Raw genomic sequence first — 22,415 nt, 5'->3', positions numbered from 1 at the left:
AAATTCTAGCTACAATAGCTATAAAACATCCTGCCATAGAAAATGAATGCGAAATGCGCTAGCGTGTCCATGCACGAAACTGCAGCCGGTATCCCCTGGCAACCGTGCGCTATACAGCGCATGCGCACCCGTCAGAGCTGAGAGTGAGGTGCTGGCGCCCTCTGGAGGACTAACGTCATTTTAATCTTTCCTGTTTAATTAAACTGTAATTAATTCTCGTTTTTCTGAATAGCGAAAGAAATTTCACTTCGGCTCGAATCGTCATTTTTAAATATCGTTAAGAACAAATTCAATATACAGCTTGATGCTGTGAGGAGTTGATGGACCTAAAATACCGATCATCCATACCCGCTTATTCCTAATTAGGGTCACAGGGGTCTGCTGGAGCCTATCCCAGCACACATTGGGCGAAAGTCAGGGGTACACCCTGGACAGGTCGCCAGTCCACATATAGACCGACAACCACACACTCACACCTATGGGCAATTTAGAATTACCAACCAACCTGATGTACATGTTTTTGGACTGTAGGAGGAAACCGGAGTACCTGGAGTAAACCCACGCAGGCACGGGGAGAACATGCAAACTCCACACAGAAAGGCCCCTGCCTGTTCGAACCCGGGACTCAAACCCAGGACCTTCTTGCTGTGAAGCAACAGTGCTAACCACTAAGCCACCGTGCTGCCCAGTAATGTTTCACACCATTCCAATTAACAATACTTCCAAATCTACATTTATGGCATTTGGCAGATCCCATTATCTAGAGCATCTTACATTTATCGCATACAAATGAGCAAATAAGGGTTAAGGGCCTTGCTCAGGTGCTCCTGGGATTTTAACTAATAATCTTCCAATCAGTAGTCCAACACCTTAACCACTAAACTACAACATCCCTCCATATTAATACTGTTGCCATAAACTAATGGATAATAATAGGATGAAAGACTTGATGTTGCTGTGACATGTGATGAGATATTCTGCATGCTGGGATTTTGAGCACAAGTTCATACTGGTACCAGGGCATACAGTCCTGAAAAGTGTTTGACAGTATTTTAAACATTTTTTTTTTAAAAATAAAAGATTCCATAAAAGCAGACACCACAGAAGTGCAGCAGGTAGCACTGCTGCCTCACAGCTCCAGGGTTTCAGGTTTGATCCTTAGCACGGATTACTGTCTGTGTGGTTTCATAGGTTTCTCCAATTTTCTTCCAAATACATGCAACGTAATAGAGTGTAAACATTAATAATAGCAGCCACAGATGTTAGACTCTTATTATAACAATGGTAGACTCAGAAGAATAAGTGTTCTTTCAGATTGACAAATGAGATCAGTAATCAGAGTTTACCTCCCAACCATTCATACAAACCAATAAAAACATGCATGGTCAATTAGTTCAATTTGTTTATTAATTTGCTAATAATGATTAAATGTCGATTCGGGTGAATACAAGTTGAGAAATTTAGAAATATAAAATTGTGAATATGTGAAATAAATTATCCACAGTCCACTTAGATGATTATTTTGAAATATTGAAAAGATACAGACAGGTTTCACACACACACACACACACACACACACACACACACACACACGCGTTTGTTATTTGGATTTGAATTCACTGTGATAGAAATGATCATTGTATACTGGACACAAGCTAACTAAATAATTACTTAGACATCTTTTGCACTCTGCACATTCCACATTTCACAAAAATGTTTTATTAAAACCATTGCACAGCACAAGCACAACTTACATTCAACATTACCCATCTTTTAAAGATGCAGATACTGTAGTACCAATAATACAGTTTGATGAATTCAAATGATTGTAGATATTTCTTGATCCTAATCTCTAATGTCAGTTTTGTTGTGGAAATAATGGAACGAATGGAATGAATGTTTGAAATAAATAAAGTGGCACTCAATAGCATACACTGTCAAGAGTATGACGTTTAAACAATTCCAAAGGAAATCTTTAGTATAAACAGTTTAAAAGTGCGTGCACAGTTTATACAAAAAGAAGAGCTCTATACATCAACACATTTTTTTTTTTTTTTTTTTTACATTCCACATCTAACACAGAGAACATCCAAAGGCACAGAACGTCACTTCAAAACGATCAAAAAATGAGTCCGGTCATAAAAGTATTTCAAGTAATTTTACATTGCAAAAAAGAGTTTGGTCAAAAGAAAACAACAGCACAGAGTCATCTTGTAAAAAAAAAAAAAAATTTACAATGCAATTCAGTAAAATGGCTCTTATGTGTAATCACACAGAATATCATTTACAGCTAGTTAGTGTGAAAATCTCATTTTAATACTCCTTTGTTAGCATTCATAGATGCCGCAATACTATCATGGATTTCGCCATGGCTTTAATATATTGCGTAGCATCTAATGAAATGAAACTAGACCATCCTATACATTATGAATAGGCATCAGTCAAGAGATCAATTGGATGAAATTCTATTCAGTTTCATGTTTCGAGAGATCATATTGGACCTGTCAGTAATGGGCAGTTGTTTGGCACTTTATTTTAGTCGTCCATAGCAATCATATATTGCAATAAATACAAAGCATGAATATAATTAACATGAACAGTTACATTAATAAAACCTAGATCTAGCCTATATGTTACAAAACCTATATTTATATATATATATATAATGAGTGAAAGTGACAGACGTGCTTTAATCAGAGCTTAACACTGAGAAACCACCAGGGGAAGTATGGGGAAGCATATTCTAGGAAAAGAATCATCACGATACTTCACTTGGCATCACTGACCCCATGCTTCAAATCCTACGCTGAACCATTGAAATGGAAACACACTGAAAGAAGAATCTCACTCAAGTAAAAAGATTGCATAATAATACCAATACCTCATGAAATCCAAAGTGCATTTCCATATTTCTGATATTACTTCCATCCCTTCTGCATTATAAGATATCAACTTCTTTCCGGCGTTACTTCAGTAAATATGTTATTCTAGTTTAATATGTATATAACCATCAAAATAAGCTATAATATTTTAAGCGTGTTATAAGGAAATAGAAAAGGAATGCAAAATAATTGCTCTTAATAAAACGAATGAAAAATCATTGTAAATAACATTGTTAAATCTATTTGCTGATAAAGACATTTTTCGTTCTAGGTACTATATAAAAAAAGGAAGGAAGAAAGAAAGAAAGAAAGAAAGAAAGAAAGAAACACAAGCATGTCTTTACTCATGACTTCGCATAACAAGCTACAGAGATGCGCTTACAAATTGCACAAACTGATCAATGCACCCTATTCATGCATTTCTGAAAAACTCTTACTGTCCCGTAGCGAACCTGTTCAGCACAAACTGCTGTACTGAATCAGTCTAAACGAAATGAAAAACAAACAAATCAGCAGCAAACTGAACAAAATGATGAATTTACATACGCAAGCCGCCTGTGCTTGCAAATACAACTGTTCTAAATAAACTGCAGGTACAGTATAGTGACCACTTCAAAACGTCTGAAAGAGAAATTAGAGCTACAGTAATGTCTGTGGTACCTGCCCTTTATGTCCACACACACATACTGCTTCTTTAAAACTGCTTACATACTGGCCATAAAAGTGTGATTAGGATAGGAACACACCATATTAACTGCAAAAAAAGTGAGTATCATGTCAAATGAATTTGACCCGAAAATGTGATTATTACCCATATGTAATATGACTTTAGTAAATTGTGCACATGATAAATAATAGGTTCATGTGGTTCAAGTGCTTTAAGTGATTTCTTGCCTGTTATCCTTTTGCCCTCCACCCACAGACATTCTCCAAAACGCATTAGTGACTATGACCTCAAATCTCAAATAAAATAAATAAATAAATAAAATACCAATGGCAAAATGAATTAGGAAGAGTGGCTGTAGCATTGTGAAATTCCTAATGCTTCATTTCATTAGTCTTTCCTCTCATCCTCCATGTCATCCTCAGACTGTGCTCCCTTATGGCTGAGTTTCTCCAGCGTGCTGGAAGAAGGCAGGGACTCCTGATCGTTCCCGTCAGTCTTTCGCTTAGTGGTCTCCTGCACAAACTCCTGAATCTCCACTGGCAGCCGACGAAACTTGTCCTGATACTCCTGATCCAGTTCGTTCTGAAGCTGTGAACAGATCATACTCATTACAAACTCAATATCTACACGGTGTTAAAGCGTCTCCGCCGAAAATGCCAATGGCTTTTCACAGCCTTTACACTTGACCTAACATTTACGCAATAAAGCATGAATCAAAATGATCTCTTTCAAGCTGACACCCTAATCGCAAACTTTACAGTCTGGTAAAGGTCACAATCAACGTGTCACGCAGATAACACAGTTTTTTATAGAATCAGCATTTGAGAGGGTGAACTGTTTGCCAGATGAAACCATTATGAAGTGTTAATGAAATCAGTCTTTGGAGATAATTAAAATGATGAAGGACTTCTTGATACAATGCTGTAGTAATATTTTGAAATAACCCAGCAGTTGGCACACAAGAGGTGGTCTGATCTGTATGGAAATGTTTGTATGGTACAGGATTGAGCAGAATTGACGACTATAGAAAAAACCATTAGATGATACAACAAATATATTCTGTAAAACGCCCAAAATGGCAAAAACATTTTCACCAATAATATACCTTTCTTTTATGAAATTATTTGTGTTGAGTATTTGTACTTAATTTCCTTGATATTTAGATATTATTTAGCTATATTTTTTTACTTTACTTAGGTATTACTGAAATTAAATACTCTTATGCAATTGCATTTCAAGAAAAAACATACTTTTTACGGCTTACATTTTTATTTTCCAGCTTTTTAAACTACTTGTTACAAATCTCTTCTTTATGCATGTGTAAAACATTCAAAGCATCCAATCAGGTTCATCAGTGTAGAAAAAACTATCAAGTGTCAGTATCTACAGTGAGTAGATCAGTATCAGAATTTATTTTCAAGTATATATATACATATATCAGCATTTTCATGCTACACAACGTAGTCGATACTCGATACTATCTGTTTGCTTCTGAAGATGCTACAAAAACCTGAGCATCAGCACCTCTGGCTCTAACTCAGTACAATGTTTCAACTTGCTGGATTAGGCAAAAGACACATATATACAACCAGACATCTTACTCAGCACACTATAATCCACAAACTTTATCCAAGTTGAAAAATGTTGAAGTAAGGTTAGCTAAATGCTAATGTTAACTAGCTATGTTGAACTATGTTAGCCTGTGCTATATCAGCTGCTACGTATATATACTAGCTATATATAGACTATGTTAACCTGTGCTATATCAGCTAGCTATAATACTAGCTACATTGAACTATGTTAGCCTGTGTTTTCTGCTGACGCCATAGTAGACTAGCTTCGATTTCTGTAGCTAACATTATTCTCTCAGTTAGTCAAACTTTAGCTAATGGTAAATATAAGTTATCAGCAGTTACACCATTGGTTATTGGTTCAGTACACTGACACAATATGTATAATATCTAAGTTTTGACACCCTTCCCTTCATCAAACTAGATAAAATGAAAATAAAATTCTTTTGTAAGATTAGCTAAATTTTTTTTCAAAAAGTTATTATGCAAACTCTTGATTGGAACAGCTCAGTAAGACTAGGCATGTATGCTACAGAGACAGATTTTTGTTATCTAATATACACATTTCGTTAACATTTAGTGTATTTAGGAGATAAGATTATCCATCTTATTATACCATTATACAAAATACTGATATTTCTGAGCTACTTTTTATATGCAAAGCAATTTGTTCATTTTTAATGCTATAATTTGGTGAGAGCTGCACTGGGAACAGATGTGCTTGTGGGAGCCCTGAGGCCTACAGGACCCTGGGGAAAGAGACACATCTACAGAATACAGAATACAGCTCCTGAACTAGCTACTGAGTTTCAGTCTCTAGGACGAATCAACACTTATTATATGGTAACAACTTCTACAATTTTTAACATCTTTCTCATTGTACAGAAACGCACACACTTAACATTGAGCCTAATTTGTGAATTAATTATATTAATGGGATTGATTAATTAACAACATTTTTATATCATTTGAGTTATACCATATGCCTACCATTTAGAAAGTGTAAAATATTTTTACTGGTGACACAAATAATAAGAATATAGAAATCTTAAGTAAGCATAATCATTCTACTTCAGCACTTTACATAATTACATAAAATCTAGGTTGTAATGCAAACAAACAGAAAAACAGGAAAAAGACCAAACACAAGGCATTGTATGTATATATCTGCAGTCTCATGATGCAACATATGCCGAATGTACTGTAACATTTCATAACAACATCAGGTATGAGGCAGAAAGGCGGCCACTGTGACTGTCAGACTCCATCCATACACTAATAAACTGAACACTAGATGCTAACCTTTCATATAACAAATTCAATAACTATAATTACAATTTTGCTGAGAAGTATTTTTGGCTTCTATTTATGTGATTTGAAAAGTAAAATCAGAGTTTCTGATAGGTAAGATTATTGATTCATTGGAAGAATATTTGTTTTCAGCCATCTTTTCAGCCAGGGGTATCACAGAGGCCAGAGTTTCTCTTCTCCGAGCAGCTATTTAACAAATAGCTCGCGAATGTGAGATGAACCTCACCAAATTTTCACAAATTCCCATCTCAGTAATAACACAATAGTGATACACATCAGGGAGTAAAGGTCTAAGCCAGTGCTTCCCAAACTGTGGGCCGCGGCCCCCTGGTGGGCCGTAGCGGTATTGCAGGGGGGCCGTAGCTAGGCTAAATCAAAATATTAAAATAATTAAAATACTTTAGAATAGAATATAAAAAGCTTCTGTTACACACTTTGATTCAATATAATTGTAAATAGTATGCAGACAGTATGTAGTGTTAAGGATTTAAATATATTTGTAAAGAATGTTTACATCATCCAGCATATAAAAATATTACATTTTATGGTAGTTCTCACAATTCACATGAAATTCTTACAAACTGGTTAATAAATGTTGATAATTTTGTGCCAAGAGACAATCTGCTTTATTAAATATATCTAATATACAAATATATGTATAAATATATCTTTATACTATTAATCAATATACTGTATTTTTATACATGCTTTTGCTATGTATTTGGGGGGCCTTACCCCTCTGAAGTTTGGGAAGCTCTGGTCTAAGCTAAGTACAAGCCAATAGATTAAAACTGAGGTGCATACCTTGGGCTTTTCTTCAACAATCTGTTGCAGAATGTTCTTATGGTTCTCTGCAAGCTTTTCATGTCTTTTGGTCTGAGCGTCTTCCAGCTGTCCGAAGATTATAAACAATAGAAAACAAATCAGGTTAAATGCATATCAGCTGTTTGTAGTCGTGTGCTTACAATCACCTCTGTGTGTGTATAACCTCTTACCCTTTTAATGTGTTGTACCACTTCATTAACATATGATCTGTTGATCTCCAGCTTTTCCCTAAAACATTGATGAAACAAATCATTTGGACAGAGTGTTAATTAATCTGGAAGAATAAAGTGAAAATGTGTCTGATTCTGTGCTAGAATATATTCAGTGAGATGTCTGGCAGATGTCTAGTGCAGTGACTCACAGTATCACAATATTACAAAATGTATTCAAATATTGGACTCTGAAGCAGTTGTTTATTTTATGGAAAATTTTCATAAGAATAATTTGTAAAAATACAAGAAAGTGTAAGAAACATTTGGTCTTTCACTGCCATCTACAGGACACTAGCTGTCTTGCTACAATGACCTTATGTTTAGCTCAGAATTGCCTTTTGTTTTTCCTGAGATTTGACTCAAATTCTCTACTTACTCCTCTGTCAAGTGTTTCTCTTTCGATTTGGCTTCATTCAGCTTCTCCTGTCTTTTCTTATCCATTCGTTTTTTCAGTTCTTTCTTTTCTCTGTGGACATTAAAACATCAGTAAGGCATATGCCGGCACAAAAGAAGAGGTATGATTATTACATTTTATTCAGATCAAGCTTACTTTTCGCACAGATCTTTCAGTTTCTTCATTTGGCTGCTTTGACTCTCCTCAGCTAGCAGGGTTAGTTTCTCCATTAGCTGTGGAATGTGAATGGCAAAGTGTAGTTATATATAAGAGATTTAACTTGTCCATTTTAATCAAGTCAAGTCAGGTAGCTTTTATTGTCATTTCAACTATATATACACTACCAGTCAAAAGTTTGGACACACCTTTTAATTCAGTGCTTTTTGTTTAGGGATTTATTTTCTACATTCTAGAACAATACTGGAGATTTCCAAACTATGAAATAACACACATGGACTTAAGTAATCCATATGTAATGACAACAAAAAACAGTCAGTTGTACGAAGGTCAGGTGTTCTGGAATAGTTCTTGCAAGAACAGTATTGTCAAGTGCATTTGCAAAACCCATCAAGCACCATGATGAAACTGGCTCACATGAAGACCATCCCAGTAAAGCAAGACCAAAACTTACCTCTGCTGCAGAGGAGAAGTTCATTTAGAGTTACCAGCCTCAGAAATCACCAATTAACAGCACCTCAGATTAGAGCCGTTATGAAGGCTTTACAGAGCATCAGTAGCCGACATATCTCAATATCAACTGTTCAAAGGACATTATTGTGGCCGCTTTCAGCATTGTTTTACAATGTAGAAAGAAATAAACATCAGGAAAGACCATGGGATTAGAAGATTTTGAAAACTTTTGACTGGTAGTGTAGCTGATGCAGTACACAGTGAAATGAAACAATATTTCTCCAGGACCCTGGTGCTACATAAAACAAGACAGAGCTAAGGACTTAAAGTAAGTTGTCCTAGCCATATAAAGTGCACCGTGCAAACAGATTCTACAGGATAGATACACAAAAAACACAGAATAGCACATTGTGCAAAATTAGAAGGATTGTAAACATATACTGTATACACTTCTGTAATAGCAGCAGTTGGTGGCAGTATTGAAATGTGGTGTGCAAAAACAGCAATTGAGTGAAAGTGCAAGACAGCATGTGCAAAAACAGTTTTAATACGGGTGGTGCATGGTGGATGTATATTGAATGAGTGTTTAAGTGTGTGTTTAAGTTCGGTACAGACTAAGTGTGTGTTTGAGTTCGGTACAGTTCAGTTCACACAATTGTGTGTGTGTGTGGGAACACCTATACACCTTTTTTAATAGGAACAACTATACATCTTCTCATTTGCAGTTTTCAGTTTATCAAGTGGCAGCAATACAATGCATGAATTCATGCAGATACAGGTCACTGTTGTGTGTGAAAATCCCAGGAGATCATATGTTTTTGAAATACTCAGACCAGCCCATCAGTCAACCATGCCACAGTTCATGTCACAGCGATAACACTTTGATGTTTGATATAAATATTAACTGAAGCTGTTGACCTGCATCTGCATGATGTTAAGCATTGTGCTGCTGCTACATGATCGACTGATTAGATAAATGCATAAAAGTGCAGGTTTAAAGGGATTAACAGTCAGGGTAGTGTATAAGATGTTAGCCATTCACTTTACCTGCTTGATGTGTTCTTTTTTCAAGTACTTCTCACTGTAATACTGTTCCTGACGCAGGTTCAGGAGCTGCTGCTGCTGCTGTTCTTTGAGCTCAGCCAGTTTCTGTCCACTCTCCTGATCCAGAGTTGCCAGCTCCTGCTCAAAAAACGAGGCACCATGCTCCGGACTGGAGGACAGACACCTGAGGAACAGATCTCAAATCTCAAATCTGAAGTCTATGTACTTCCCAGCTATAGTGAAAATACATACACTTTTAAGAGGAAATCTTGAGTAGAGAATGTAGACCTACCTCTTCTTACCATCGCGTTTTGCAGACTTCTGCAGCACAGCTCTTCTGCGGAGGTAGTCATGCTGGAATTCGTTGTATTTGGCTGTATGCTCCTTGATCAGTTCCGTGGTTTTTTTGTGATGTTTCTTCACAAGCTCCTTCATTTCTTTATAATGTCTTCTCTGCTCCCTGACAAACACTTTCTGTTGCTTTAGCTCCTCTAATGTCTGAGCCTCCATTTCTAAGATGGGACAAAGTTCATAAAGCTAAATTTATTAGGCTTAAACGTGTACAAACATTAAACAGTTTACATTGTATTGACAATTAATTAACAAAAACGCACAAGATTTACTAAGGTAAGGTGTTAACTATTTGATTAGAAAAAAAAAGCAGTTATAGGGGTCTTGACAATACTGTATGTGATATTCTTATTGCATTATTCTTGTATTGAATGTAGATAGAAATGTTTGACAGTCATTGTGGTGTGTTGTACAAACCAGTGAGGACACTGTGTATAAGATCTTCAGTCTTTGCTGCAGATTTAGCTGACCCTAAAACACACAAACACCTGTACAGATAAGTTTTGTGAACATGCAAATGGACTATTTTCACTCTCCTGCAGCAGAATACAAGAAGAGATGAAGAAGAGATGTTAAAAAATTTGATGCTGTTACCAGTAGACTGCGGTTGTGTATTGAGCTGTGACGCTGGTTTCGGCGTCGCACTCAGAGTGTGACTCAGACCGTTCTCCACAGGTGCAGGTTTGGGCTCACTCTTTGCCTCTGACGCCTGCTCAACACCTGACTCAGTCTGACAAACAAGAGTTGATCAAAATGATTCATATTGAAAGCAACAGGGATTTGAAGGGAACATTGTTTTTCGTGAGCTTTTCTTAAATGCACTATAGGAATTTAGAATAAACTTCCACATTAAAAATCAAAATATTTTAATTTGGAAAGGCTTGTAGAGAGGTGGCATATGCAGGCTAATAGTCATATGGTGCAACACAAAAGCGTTCACCCTTTTATCAGGAAAATGCTGATGAGTTAAAATCCTGATGATGTTCTCAGCTCTCAAAGAGGATGCCATAATTTATCTCTCCTTTCAATTGCAGCAAAACTAACGCATACTAAACATCTATGAGCTTATGTATGAGGAAAAGATACAAGTGTGTTATTCCGCTCTGTGACTTAGCATAAGCTGCAGTTTTGAAAGATGTGGTTGGCATATGGCTCTACATATCTCAGAGGAAACATGTGTTAGCCTTCTTCCTTCTCGGCTGGTGGCTGTCATATGACAGTGGAGTGATAGTGGGTGGGAAATGGCAGATGACCAAATTGGGGAGAAAACAATATATCATCATTTGTAACTATAAAAAGCCCTTTAATTGAATTTATACTTTGCATTACAGTCATGGTATCAAATTCAAAAAGATAAATAGGACTAAGTTGTAAATTGCAAGCTTTAATTCCACTGTTGATATTCTGTTAAGCCACATGAGCACCCAAGTGAACCTGCAGTGACCTATGTAAATCTGGATGTAACAAAGTTGTACAAATTCTACAGAGAATGGCACCTCTTTGGCATCTTTCTCCTCCTCCCCTTCTTCTAATGTCAGAGCAGCCAGCTGCTTGGATCTCTGCTCCATTAAGTTGACATATCTAATGGGGTTAGACAGGGCCTCTATGACATCTGTTCCAATAAGAAACGCACAGTCAGTCATCACAAGCATGGCGAATTTCATCCAGACTGTCAATTCATCATTATTTGCATTCACAATGGCATCACAATTTTTTTTCTCCTGCTGTCTCTCAAGAATGTCATCTGCCTCAGTGCTGACGTCACCGGTGACTTCTGTGGGGGACTAAGAGCTCCTCCAAACAAAAGCGTTAAATGCTGTTGAAAAGGCTAGAGCCAATTGCACCTGTAAGCCCCGACGGCATAAAACATCTAAAGTAAAGTCACGTGTTGAATAGGAAGCACAAGTCCCGTAAGTCTGTTCATTTCACAGCTTCTGGATCACACCTTCAGCTCAAGGCTGCACTGCCCGGTGATCATGATGGAATTTCACATTCCCATGATAGGCTGAAGAAATAGGGCAGGTAATTATTATGTGCTAATTTGATACTACTTACCTGCAAAGGTGTCTGGCACATAATCTTTCACTTCAATATACACGAATATAGCAGGAAGAGTGAGCGACTGATTTTTCTCATTCCTGATCCCAATATACCGGTAACCTGTAACAGCAACAAAGCTTTTGTAAAAACATTTTCATCATATAATCACATAGAACCGGTTAACACAGAAGGCAGACATCTACCTGGTCGAATGGCTGATACAGGTATTAACCGATGACCTATGAACTTTCCGCCCTCCTCAAATACAGCTATTCTTATTGAGGCAAGAGTAGGAAGAACCACCTTTCAAAGAAGAGAAAATAAAAGTCAAATATTCCATTCAAAGCTTCATGTTTTACATGACAGTCCTGAGTGAGCTGCTATACCTTTTTAAAGACGATCGGCTCTTCATCCCACACAGGGTTCACGGCATTGTTCTGGGACGTCTTTGTTTTGAATGCCTTCCTTCTCGTGTCAACTGGGAGGCCAAACATGTCAATCTCCACATACACCCCCACTTTTTTGTCAGTAAGGAACTGTCCTGATATGATCTGATCGAGCAAAACAGTAATTACTGCATTCATAATATAACATAATATAATACAATATAATATAATATAATATAATATAATATAATATAATATAATATAATATAATATAATATAATATAATATAATATAATATAATATAATATAATATAATACATAAACAATCCTTTAAGCCTATCTGTTGCCTTGTTACATAAATTATAAATTTGTTGACGTTAAGCCTGATGAGTCACTTTTATTGACTTTATGATCATGTAACTAGGACCTTGGAAATTCAGTATGCATGTGATGTACACGCTTCCTACCACTGCTTAGTTCTTTGTCCTGTATTCTTTCAACACAGGTTTATATAATCCAACTGTAGACATTTACACAATATATTAAATTACTCACAGAAGTGAAGCTTCACACTCAGTGATTGAGTGGCAGTTGTAAGGTAGTGGGAGTATTAAATAAAACATGAACTGCACAATATCTATCTATCTATCTATCTATCTATCTATCTATCTATCTATCTATCTATCTATCTATCTATCTATCTATCTATCTTTTGTTTTTAACTTGATGTAAAATGTGCTTGATTTTTTGTACAAACACCAAATTTTAAAGGCATTTTTCTTCTGCCATTTTCAGGAAAACAAGGCAAACCTATTAGGTAAAACAATAAAATCAAACAATGCAAACAAAAAATAAAAGTCATTAGGAATGCAGAAAATGCTGATTGCTCACTACATAAGTAATATTGGAATAATTAAGCATGTTAGTGTTGGATGTGTTTTGACTGCTTGTGAATCAACCCCCACTCTCACTTCTTAAAAAACACAGTACCCCTAGTTTGTGATATTGCCCTGGTCTAGAACTTAAGCCAAAAAGGAGAATCAGCTGTACTGGATAATATACCTGAAAAACATTACTTTTGACTGAACCCAGATATGATAAATTGAAGTGATAACAATGTTTCAGTAATTTATTAATGTTTAGTAGTTGTGAAGTGTTGGGAAGGTGTTGAGTATTTTGGATTAACACATGCTGCTTATACCACTTATACACTTGTCATTTTATGAAATTCCCAAAGGGTCCTCACATGCTCTATACAGAAGTCAAAAACATTTCCTTGAAGCCAGTCCACGGGACTCTTACCTTTATTGATAAAGTATTGGCTACAATGCCATCCACAGTGCTTTCTGTGAAGGGGTCAAAGTGCTTATCTGGTCGTCTCATGAACTCAGGCTTAAGCCTGTAGCCACTCTTTCCATTATACTCAAACATGCCCAAGTTCAGCTGCATGGACAGATCTAGGTAAGCAAAAGAAGACACATAGATATTCAAAGAGATGTATTTTCAGTTTTCGAACTACAATTAAATGATGTCTGATTTGTGAACCTAAACCTTGTTGTGGCAAAGCAGCTATGCTTGAGCATAGACAGTGGACCGAGAGGAGGCAGGTGAAACCTCAAAGTAACATGATGATTCTCATCTTTTGTGTGATCAGGTAAGTTTACTCACATGTGCTTTGTTCGTCTTTTCAGGAGAACGCTGTGAATTGAAGAGTGGGGTGAAAGCTGAGCTAGGCTAAATGGCTTGTGTTTGTGTGTGTTCAAGAGAACCGAAGAGATCTAGAGGATTTAAAGGTAAAAAAGGTAAGTATAAACCTCCATAAATAAGTTACCTGTATCCCATCTCCTTCTAACATACACACTGGGTTCTACTATAGTGCAAACCTGGGAGAAGGTACAAGATGCTGCCAAGGAAATCTCCCCACTCAATGAGATAGTCAAGTCCTTTGCTAGCCTCTACCAGATGCCACATCAGGCTCTCCTCAACCTACACCATGAGCAACAGCAGCGGTTTGAGGCTATCGCTCAGAAGCAAGAAGAAGAAGAAACGACAGGTGCTCCAGATACTGCAGCAAACAACTGCTCCTATAGCTGTAGCTCCTCCATCTATGGCTGCTCCAGTCAATCTGGCCAAGACACTCACGAACACATCTTCCATGGACAAATGTAGAACCTGGAGTGTATGTGGGAGGAGGCCCGGGGAAACAGGTGACTTTTTCATTGAACTTTCTTTCTATCTTTTATTTCTCCTGTATGTCTATGAATGCTTTGCAGTGCTTCCATTCTTACAAACACACAAACAGTTCAGCTCAGCTTAGTACTTGCTCTATCAATCACAGCATTCTTCTGAAAGGACAAACAAAGCGCACATAAGTAAACAGTGATCACACACACATGAGAATTATTATGAGATATTATTATGAGTTCAACCCGCCTCCTATCCGTCCACAGCCAACACTCAATAACACCCCTGTGTACTTTATGTACTTTATGGCACATGTAGTTTCACCTCACTGTCTCAACAGAACACCACTTGGTGGTGAGTTGAATTTATTGTTGTTCGGCTGCCTGAAGCATCTGTAAGAAACTAATTTAATTCCCACTTCTGATAGGACTTTTCCCCTGTTGCACATAAGGTCAGGAAGAGTGAGTCTTAATTGACCATGTGCAAGTCCGCAATTGTAGAGACAGCTTCAGGAAGGCATTCAATGACTTTCATGGTGGTAACCCAAGAATATACTAGTAGACAGTGATGAGTGAAGCTATTAAATTCAAGAAGGAGGCTTTCTGATTAAAAATCACAGAAAGCTCTCCTGATTCAAACTCTGCTGAGCAAATGTGGGTGAGTGTTGACCTCTTCTACCCTGGAACAGTGGATCAGCTCTGCACTGTGGTCTTTGCACATTTTTGAGGGGGTGTGGGTGTATGCTAAATCAGTCTACATGTTTTTTGTGGACTTGGAAAAAGTCTATGAGCATGTGCCACAATTTGTTGTGGGAGGTATTTGGATCCCCACTTCGTACAGTCTGGTATTTAGATGAGTGCAATGATAGTTGTGTCTGCACTTGGCATTAAGTCCAAACTGTTTAAGTTGGGTGTCATGCTTCTTCAAGGGTGTGTCTTGTCTCCATTCCTGTTTGCAGTTTTCATGGACAGAATATCTGGACACAGCCAAGTTTTGATAGGTGATTATAGATGTAGCATCCCTGTTATCTTACAGCTGATATTGTATTGGCATCATCAGGAGTAGACCTCCAGCGCTCACTTGAATGCTGCTGAGTGTAAATTGGTGTAAATTGGCTAGGATAATAAATAGAACCTCCTAGTCTGACAGCATGGTTCTCTCCCAGAAAAGGGTGGTATGTTCCTGTCAGATGAGATGAAAGATCTTGCCCCTGATAGATGAGTTGAAATACCATGGGATCTTATTTACAAGTGATGAAGAAAGACAGTGTGAAATTGACAAAACGGATCAGGTCAAGGGAAGCAGTTTTACACCCTGTTGACTCCTCGGCTCCCATCATGAAAATGAATGAAACGATGCTCATATACAGAGGTTGACTTATGAAAAATAGACTGCTTTTACCTATTGTCTGAAAGTTTAGTGCCACCAGCTGGCAGCCTGCATTCCAGAACACTTGAGGCATGTAGTTGGAGGAGTCGACTCGGGTGCCCTTGGGGTAGATTCTACTGAGCTGAAGCTTGTTGTATCTTAGAGAATTCGGTTAAGAATACAAAGGCTTTCTTTTAACAGGTACACACTATTCACTGTTAAGAGGTAATTATCCAAAACCCTTACCATTTAACAAAGGTTAATATTCAGTAGAAGAAATATAATTGCTTATAATTATTACTTCTTATTATAGTTCCGACTATACTGACTATCACCATGTTTTTTTTCCAGATACCATATGGGTTACAGCAGGATGAATCAGAAATTGCAGTAGCTTTTAATTGCAGGGTTTATTAAATAGAAAAGATACTCCACAAACTCCACAGGAGTCTTGGTGAGCTGCTCCAGGGCCTTTGTCTCCACAAACGATGACATTTGATAACTGCGGTTGACCTCTGACAACAAAATAATGGAAAAAGTTTTCAGCATCAGTGACTACATCACAGTAGCAAATTAGGCCAAACAAATAAATGAGAAATGAATTCTGCTCACTTTTTGAAGTCTCGAAAGAGTGGAACTTAGTGGGTTGGATGTAATTAACCAGAGTGGACATTTCTTCAGTGGCGAAAGCCTCAGATCCAGCTGTGCCCTGTTGAGAGTCCATACACAAACATATTAGCTGCCAAATTTTCAGACCTGATAGAAATTTAATAAATGAGCACATTTACCTCATCCATTGACTTCTTACAGTCATCATCGTCATCATCTTCATCTTCATCATCATCTGCCTCCACCTCTGCTGAAGCTAATGAACATCAGTAAATAGGGTTTTAGAACAAAAAACATTTCTGGCTTAAGCTCAGGGCTTCTGTAGGTGCATATCTGCCAGGGAACCATGTGTGGAAACTCATATACATCATGCTTGCATGCAGCTTAAGCATCCACTGTCTACTGGTAGCTGCACACATCAGATTCAAAACACTGATACTTGCCTACAAACCCCAGAATGGACCAGCACTATCTCACCTCAAAGATCTTATTACTCCTAGCACTGCACCTCGCTACCTCAGATCCACTAGCACTGCTCGACTGGTCCCACCATCTCTCAGGGTAAAAGGTAGGTATACATCTAGACTCTTCTCTGTTTTGGCACCGAGGTGGTGGAATGAACTTCCCCTAGATGTCCGCACAGCTGAGTCACTGACTGCCTTCAAAAGACTGAAGACCTACCTCTTCCTGAAGCACTTAAACTAGCTCTTATTTTTTCCTGTTTTTATGTTATGTTTTTATACATGTTTAAAAAAACAAACAAAAAAAACCTATTTTAGGCTGATGGTATCCTAAGTAACCTTTTGAACCAGTGTTAATATATTCATTGATAGAGACTTAAATCACTTTTGTATGTCGCTCTGGATAAGACCATCTGCCAAATGTCAGAAATGTAAATGTAAAATGTAAATGAGAAGGGGCAATGAAAACTGTTGACTAAGTGTGGAGTAAAAATACTAATTAATACAAGTATATAAACATTCATACAGTCAGGTTGTTTGAATGGAATGGTTATTGGGATCTGGGGAGGCACAAACACCTTGAACACTCTGTCATCTTTCTCAAACCATTCTAAATAATGTTTGCAGGCGGTGTGACAGGGTGTATTATCCTACTGAAAGAGGCAACTGCCATTAGGGAATACTGTTGCCATAAACAACATTTAGTTAGGTGTCAAAGTAACATCCATATGAATGCTAGGACTCCAGGTTTCCCAACAGAACACTGCAAAGAGAATCACACTGCCTAAGCCAGCTTGCCTTCTTCCCATAGTTCATCTCTTCACCATGTAATGACTCACACGCACCATTAAGCGTCCACATGTCATAAAGGAAAACATGATTCAACAGACCAGGTCATCTTCCATTGCTTCATGGTCCAGTTCTGATGGACAGCATGGGCACTCTGACCGGTACGCAGCTATGCAGCCCCATTAGCAACAAGCTGTGCTGCACAGTGTGTTCTGACACCTTTCTATCATATCAAGCATTAACATTTTCAGTAATTTGTGCTACAGTAGAATCAGACCAGACTGGTTAGCTTTCTCTCCCCATGTGCATCATTAAGCCTTGGACAGCCATAACCTGGTTGCTGGTTCACTATTTTCCTTCCTTGGACCACTTTTGGAAGGTACTAAGCACTGTTTGAAGATGCTCTGACCAAATGCTCTAGCCATCACAATTTATCCCTTGTGAAAGACACACAAAACCTTATGCTTGCCTACCCCACCCCTTGACAGGTGCCATTGTAATAAGATGAGCAATGTAATTCACTTCACTTGTCAGTGGTTTTAATGTTATGGCTGATAAATACAGCACCTTTCTACTGACTAAATGCAAGTAATTTTCCGTGAAGAGTGTGTTCCTCCTATGTTCCTCGAAATGAAGCCACCACTGCTTAATAGCATTCACCACTGGTGACAGCATAGTATTCCTTGCAATCCAAGTTATAAAAACAATAGCATTTCATTAGCATAGTTATCTCTATACTTCATACCCCACCAGATGGCACTATAAGGATAACAAACAGGGATGAAAACATGTGCACCTGAAACAGGTGGTGATTTTAAACTCACTATTATAAAAGGCTTCATCATTCTTTTCTTCATCCTAGTGCTTTAGACTAAGCCGTTAATAGCATGTATGTTGTGTTTACCTGCAGGCCCAGCGCTGGGTGAGGACGGCTCAAACACACTCGAGGAGTCACTGTTGGTGTTCGATGCTTGCTCTGACAACTTCTTCTTTGTGCTCCCATCAGGTGGTTTGGGGTGTGACTTCTTGTTCTTGATGAGGATCTTTCCCATGAGTTCCTGTGGACTGGGCAGTGGAACCCCCGACTCAAGCTAAAAATACACACAAAAAAACAATTTCCTTATATTGCTGTTTTTAGTGTAGACTTTCTGCATGGCTGTAGGTGCATGTGAAAAGGATCCTTAACAGCAGGTACATACTGGATATTTCTCAAGTGGCTCAGTTAAAACGGCATCTCCAAAAATCGATCTGCAGTATTCTGCCATCTTGGCTTGTTGTTTTGGACTGTAATAACAAACACAATTATATTTTTTGACCAAAAAGTCCAGTCAAATAACATTTCTTAAAATTATTAAAGGTGAGAATGAATTTTATCAGTCATGCTCATAAAAAAAAAATGTCATAGGCTTCTATAAAATTGTGTTATTTTAAAAGGTGTCATAAATAGCTTTCAATTTATGCCACATTCATCTCATACAGCAGGAAAAGGAGCAGCAACAGTGTGTGGCATTTCAAGAGGGACAAGTGAAAACAAATTGTGCATTACAGACTATGCTATAATCATTCTACTCCTTGTTGCCATAGTTGCACTCAGCTCTTGTGTGTGCAGAACATTGGCACTCCAAGGCCAAAGGTAAGAGAGGCTTGTCACATGCAGGCAGTATGACGCTTTCACTCACGAGTCCACATGATTCTCAAAGGACAGGATGATGGGAAAAGGAGACGTTTTAAAAGCACATTCAGCAATGGCCTCAATTACTTCCTGGAAGAAAACAGATTGAATATGAATAGGTTTTAGAATATAATCACTAGCTGAGACGTAAAAATCAAACACATTTAAGTTCTCCAATCCGCATGCCGTTCATTTCAGCATGATAAACTCATTCAGCTTTGCAATTACATTAAAAAAAGTATTAAGTTAATAGGATGCCATCAAGGTAAATGCCCTCTGGGGTAAAACCAATAGAAAACCAGTTGCATCTGGATCGGCTGAAGATATAACTAAGTGACGGTCTAAGGTTTATTGTGTCTACAGTGTGCATTACCTTAAAGGAGATCTCAGAGGTCATGGTGAAGCCATGGGTGATAACAGGCTCCTCTTCAGCTGTCCTGCCTTTCCAGCAGTCTAGTTCCACACAGCGACAGCCAGACAGCAGCACCTGCCTATACATCTCCACTGAAGAGTTTCCCGCTAGCTGCCCCGCTGGAAAATACACACACACACACACACACACACACACACACATACACACACATGAATTCTGATTTGATCATTACGGTAAGACTAAATAACAGAAGGCTGGTTCAAGGTACAACTTATGGGCAGTATTATATACAGTTTGAGTTCATGTTCAAGCATCATGTGCTGTTCATTAGTTACCAAACATCTACTGTTGACTTAAACCATTAAGCATATTGTCCCGAACCATTTTAATTTTAGCACATAATTATGAAATTATTCAGGGCAATCAATTTGCACAGATATGCCAGGAATAAAGGCCAGTACTATCCTGTTCCAAAATAGCTGGACAGATGGGTCATTAGAGAATATTTATATAATATTAAATGGAAGATGCAAGCTTTTGCATCTTTAATGTGTTAAAATTTCATTACTTAAATTTGTCGAATATCTTAACTCACAATATTTGGAAGCATTTCATTACATTAGTGAAATCTAAATCACTAAAGCCCTGATTTTTATATTTTTGTAACACCAGCAAAGAATTTGCAAGCATTTATAGACGATATACAGTAGAAGATATTTCATGTGAGCAAAGTAACACATACATTTTTTCTGTTTGCCTTAACAAATATACAATTTGTGATGGTTTTACCTAAAAGTCATTAAGACAAAATAAGGACAAAATAAACCTTTATGAAGTTTAAGCTCCTAAAAACTGTTACTTCTATTAGTAGATTAGAAGATCAAATTTTGATTTATATTTCCAGCTTACTATTACTACAGTAAATTGCAGTTTTTTTCTATGGTAAACTCCAGTGCCAACAGTTTCTGAAAATAATCTAAAAATAATTATTTACTTAATAATTTATTAATTTACACAACTATTTGGTTTCCTTTTTCCAATTTTTCAGCACATCTTAGTGACTTTATTAGTAACATACAGTATTAATGTTCATATATGTTGCAGCTTCCAGTTTCACTCTTCAGGAAGTCTTTTTTTTTAACTCTGCAGTACGTCTAACAAGACCTTCTTCCCCATAATTTACACATTATTCATACAACTTAATAAATAACCAGCCACATGCCCACTTCACTGTGACCGCAGTTGATCACATTGCACATGTATATTAGCCCCTTTATTTGTCAACTTAGTGTAACCTGTTTAGAGTTTAGTAATTAAGTTATGTAGACTGTAACCCGGATAGGGATACTAATTAATAATAAATATTGCTTGAATATGTTCCAGAAGAATCAGTTCAAGTTTATTGGCTGCGTATTTGGGCAAAATGCGCTTTTAACCAACAAATTTGTGCAGTAAATGATAATTGGTTCAATTAGTGTACATTTCTACCCCTACAGAGGAAAGTGTCATTGGGAGGGGTTTTCATCCAATTAGACCCAAAGTAGCAAGAGAAAGGTTTTCACTATCATTATCTATCTATCTTTTAAACATTTAGGTAGTTTTAACGTCTAATTTCATGTCAGATTTTTTTAAATTATGGTTATAGGCACTTTTTTTTTTAAATAGCTCATTTACAATCTAGAGAGAAAATAGTGGTTAAAACAGTGTTTGCAGTGTCTTTCTGTAGAAATCAAAGCCTGCTTTGTGGACTGAGCTTAAAAGTAAACATACCTGTGAGATAGGTGTTATGAGAGGAGTTGATGAAGTAGTGTGAAAGAGGGAAGGTCATGTCTTCACTCTGGTCCAGTTTCTCGGGTGGTATTACACCATTCTCATCGCTAATCAAATACCTGGAGAATCCCTCAACTGAAATCTGCCCTGTAAAACAGTTTGGCAAATTTGCTTACTCTGTGTCCATGGATTAAATTAGATCATTTCAGCAGATCTAGCAAAAATAACAATTCAACTTAGGATATGGTTAACATGACAGGCCTGTTATAGTACACCTGCCAAGAAGCTGCTTCACACTACTTTTGCACCTACAGTAACAACCTGTCTCATCAGGGAAATTACAGCTGGAATTGTAATGGCATTCTGCAAACAGTCATCAAATGAAACTTAAACTGTAAGATCCACATTCTCTAAACAGAGCATGTGCTTGTAGGGAAGCTGAGGAAGATGAGTGTCCCCAGTGACAAATTCTCAGCAGTAGTTTACATTAATTAAGGTCATTCAACACAGAGATATAAAGGTAATTAACCACAGTCCTTCTTAAAGACAAGAAGGAATTTCATATCAACATTACATGAAGAATTTCAGACTCGGTCTCAGTGGAACGGCTGCTGTTATGTCACTGTGAGGCAAATAGCTTTGGCTTCCACATGGCAGAAACACACCACCTGGCTCTCCCTGGAAAAAGGAGACAAGCGGATTTCAAAGGCTGCAATTACTGTGCTCTGCTGAAAGTTAGTAATTGTCTTGTCAATGTGGGAAATAAGCCAAAAGTGTGCAATTCAGATAATATTTTTGTCTCCCTCTATTCACATTGAATTAAGGGCACAGAGATGTCACTGATGTCTGAATCTATAAAACTGTGGCAGAAATTAT

General features: G+C 37.5%; 1 protein-coding gene across 2 annotated transcripts in view; it reads right to left on the bottom strand.

The window, feature by feature from the left end:
• Positions 1-1,696: 1,696 nt before the first annotated feature.
• LOC131359756 (1-phosphatidylinositol 4,5-bisphosphate phosphodiesterase beta-1) overlaps positions 1,697-22,415 on the bottom strand; it is a 44,497-nt gene continuing 23,778 nt past the window's right edge. Inside the window, exons 10-32 of one of the 2 annotated variants that reach the window (XM_058399841.1) lie at positions 21,540-21,686; positions 19,770-19,927; positions 19,404-19,486; positions 18,924-19,008; positions 18,629-18,815; positions 16,654-16,730; positions 16,478-16,574; positions 16,296-16,380; positions 15,899-16,023; positions 13,616-13,770; positions 12,314-12,478; positions 12,131-12,230; positions 11,943-12,047; positions 11,384-11,499; positions 10,482-10,617; positions 10,305-10,358; positions 9,829-10,048; positions 9,540-9,720; positions 8,019-8,095; positions 7,845-7,934; positions 7,427-7,484; positions 7,236-7,322; positions 1,697-4,137 (exon numbers count right to left, since the gene is read on the bottom strand). In XM_058399841.1, coding sequence (XP_058255824.1) covers positions 3,937-4,137; positions 7,236-7,322; positions 7,427-7,484; positions 7,845-7,934; positions 8,019-8,095; positions 9,540-9,720; positions 9,829-10,048; positions 10,305-10,358; positions 10,482-10,617; positions 11,384-11,499; positions 11,943-12,047; positions 12,131-12,230; positions 12,314-12,478; positions 13,616-13,770; positions 15,899-16,023; positions 16,296-16,380; positions 16,478-16,574; positions 16,654-16,730; positions 18,629-18,815; positions 18,924-19,008; positions 19,404-19,486; positions 19,770-19,927; positions 21,540-21,686 — 2,789 coding nt within the window. In that variant the 3' untranslated portion in view covers positions 1,697-3,936. Of the gene's footprint in view, positions 4,138-7,235; positions 7,323-7,426; positions 7,485-7,844; positions 7,935-8,018; positions 8,096-9,539; positions 9,721-9,828; positions 10,049-10,304; positions 10,359-10,481; positions 10,618-11,383; positions 11,500-11,942; positions 12,048-12,130; positions 12,231-12,313; positions 12,479-13,615; positions 13,771-15,898; positions 16,024-16,295; positions 16,381-16,477; positions 16,575-16,653; positions 16,731-18,628; positions 18,816-18,923; positions 19,009-19,403; positions 19,487-19,769; positions 19,928-21,539; positions 21,687-22,415 lie in introns of those variants that run through there. The other variant, XR_009205811.1, reaches the window with a different exon arrangement.

This window comes from Hemibagrus wyckioides, linkage group LG09 (genome assembly GCF_019097595.1).
Source record: "Hemibagrus wyckioides isolate EC202008001 linkage group LG09, SWU_Hwy_1.0, whole genome shotgun sequence".
NCBI lineage: Eukaryota > Metazoa > Chordata > Actinopteri > Siluriformes > Bagridae > Hemibagrus > Hemibagrus wyckioides.
Note: the sequence above shows the minus strand (reverse complement) of the source record. Positions and strands in the feature narration are given on the sequence as shown.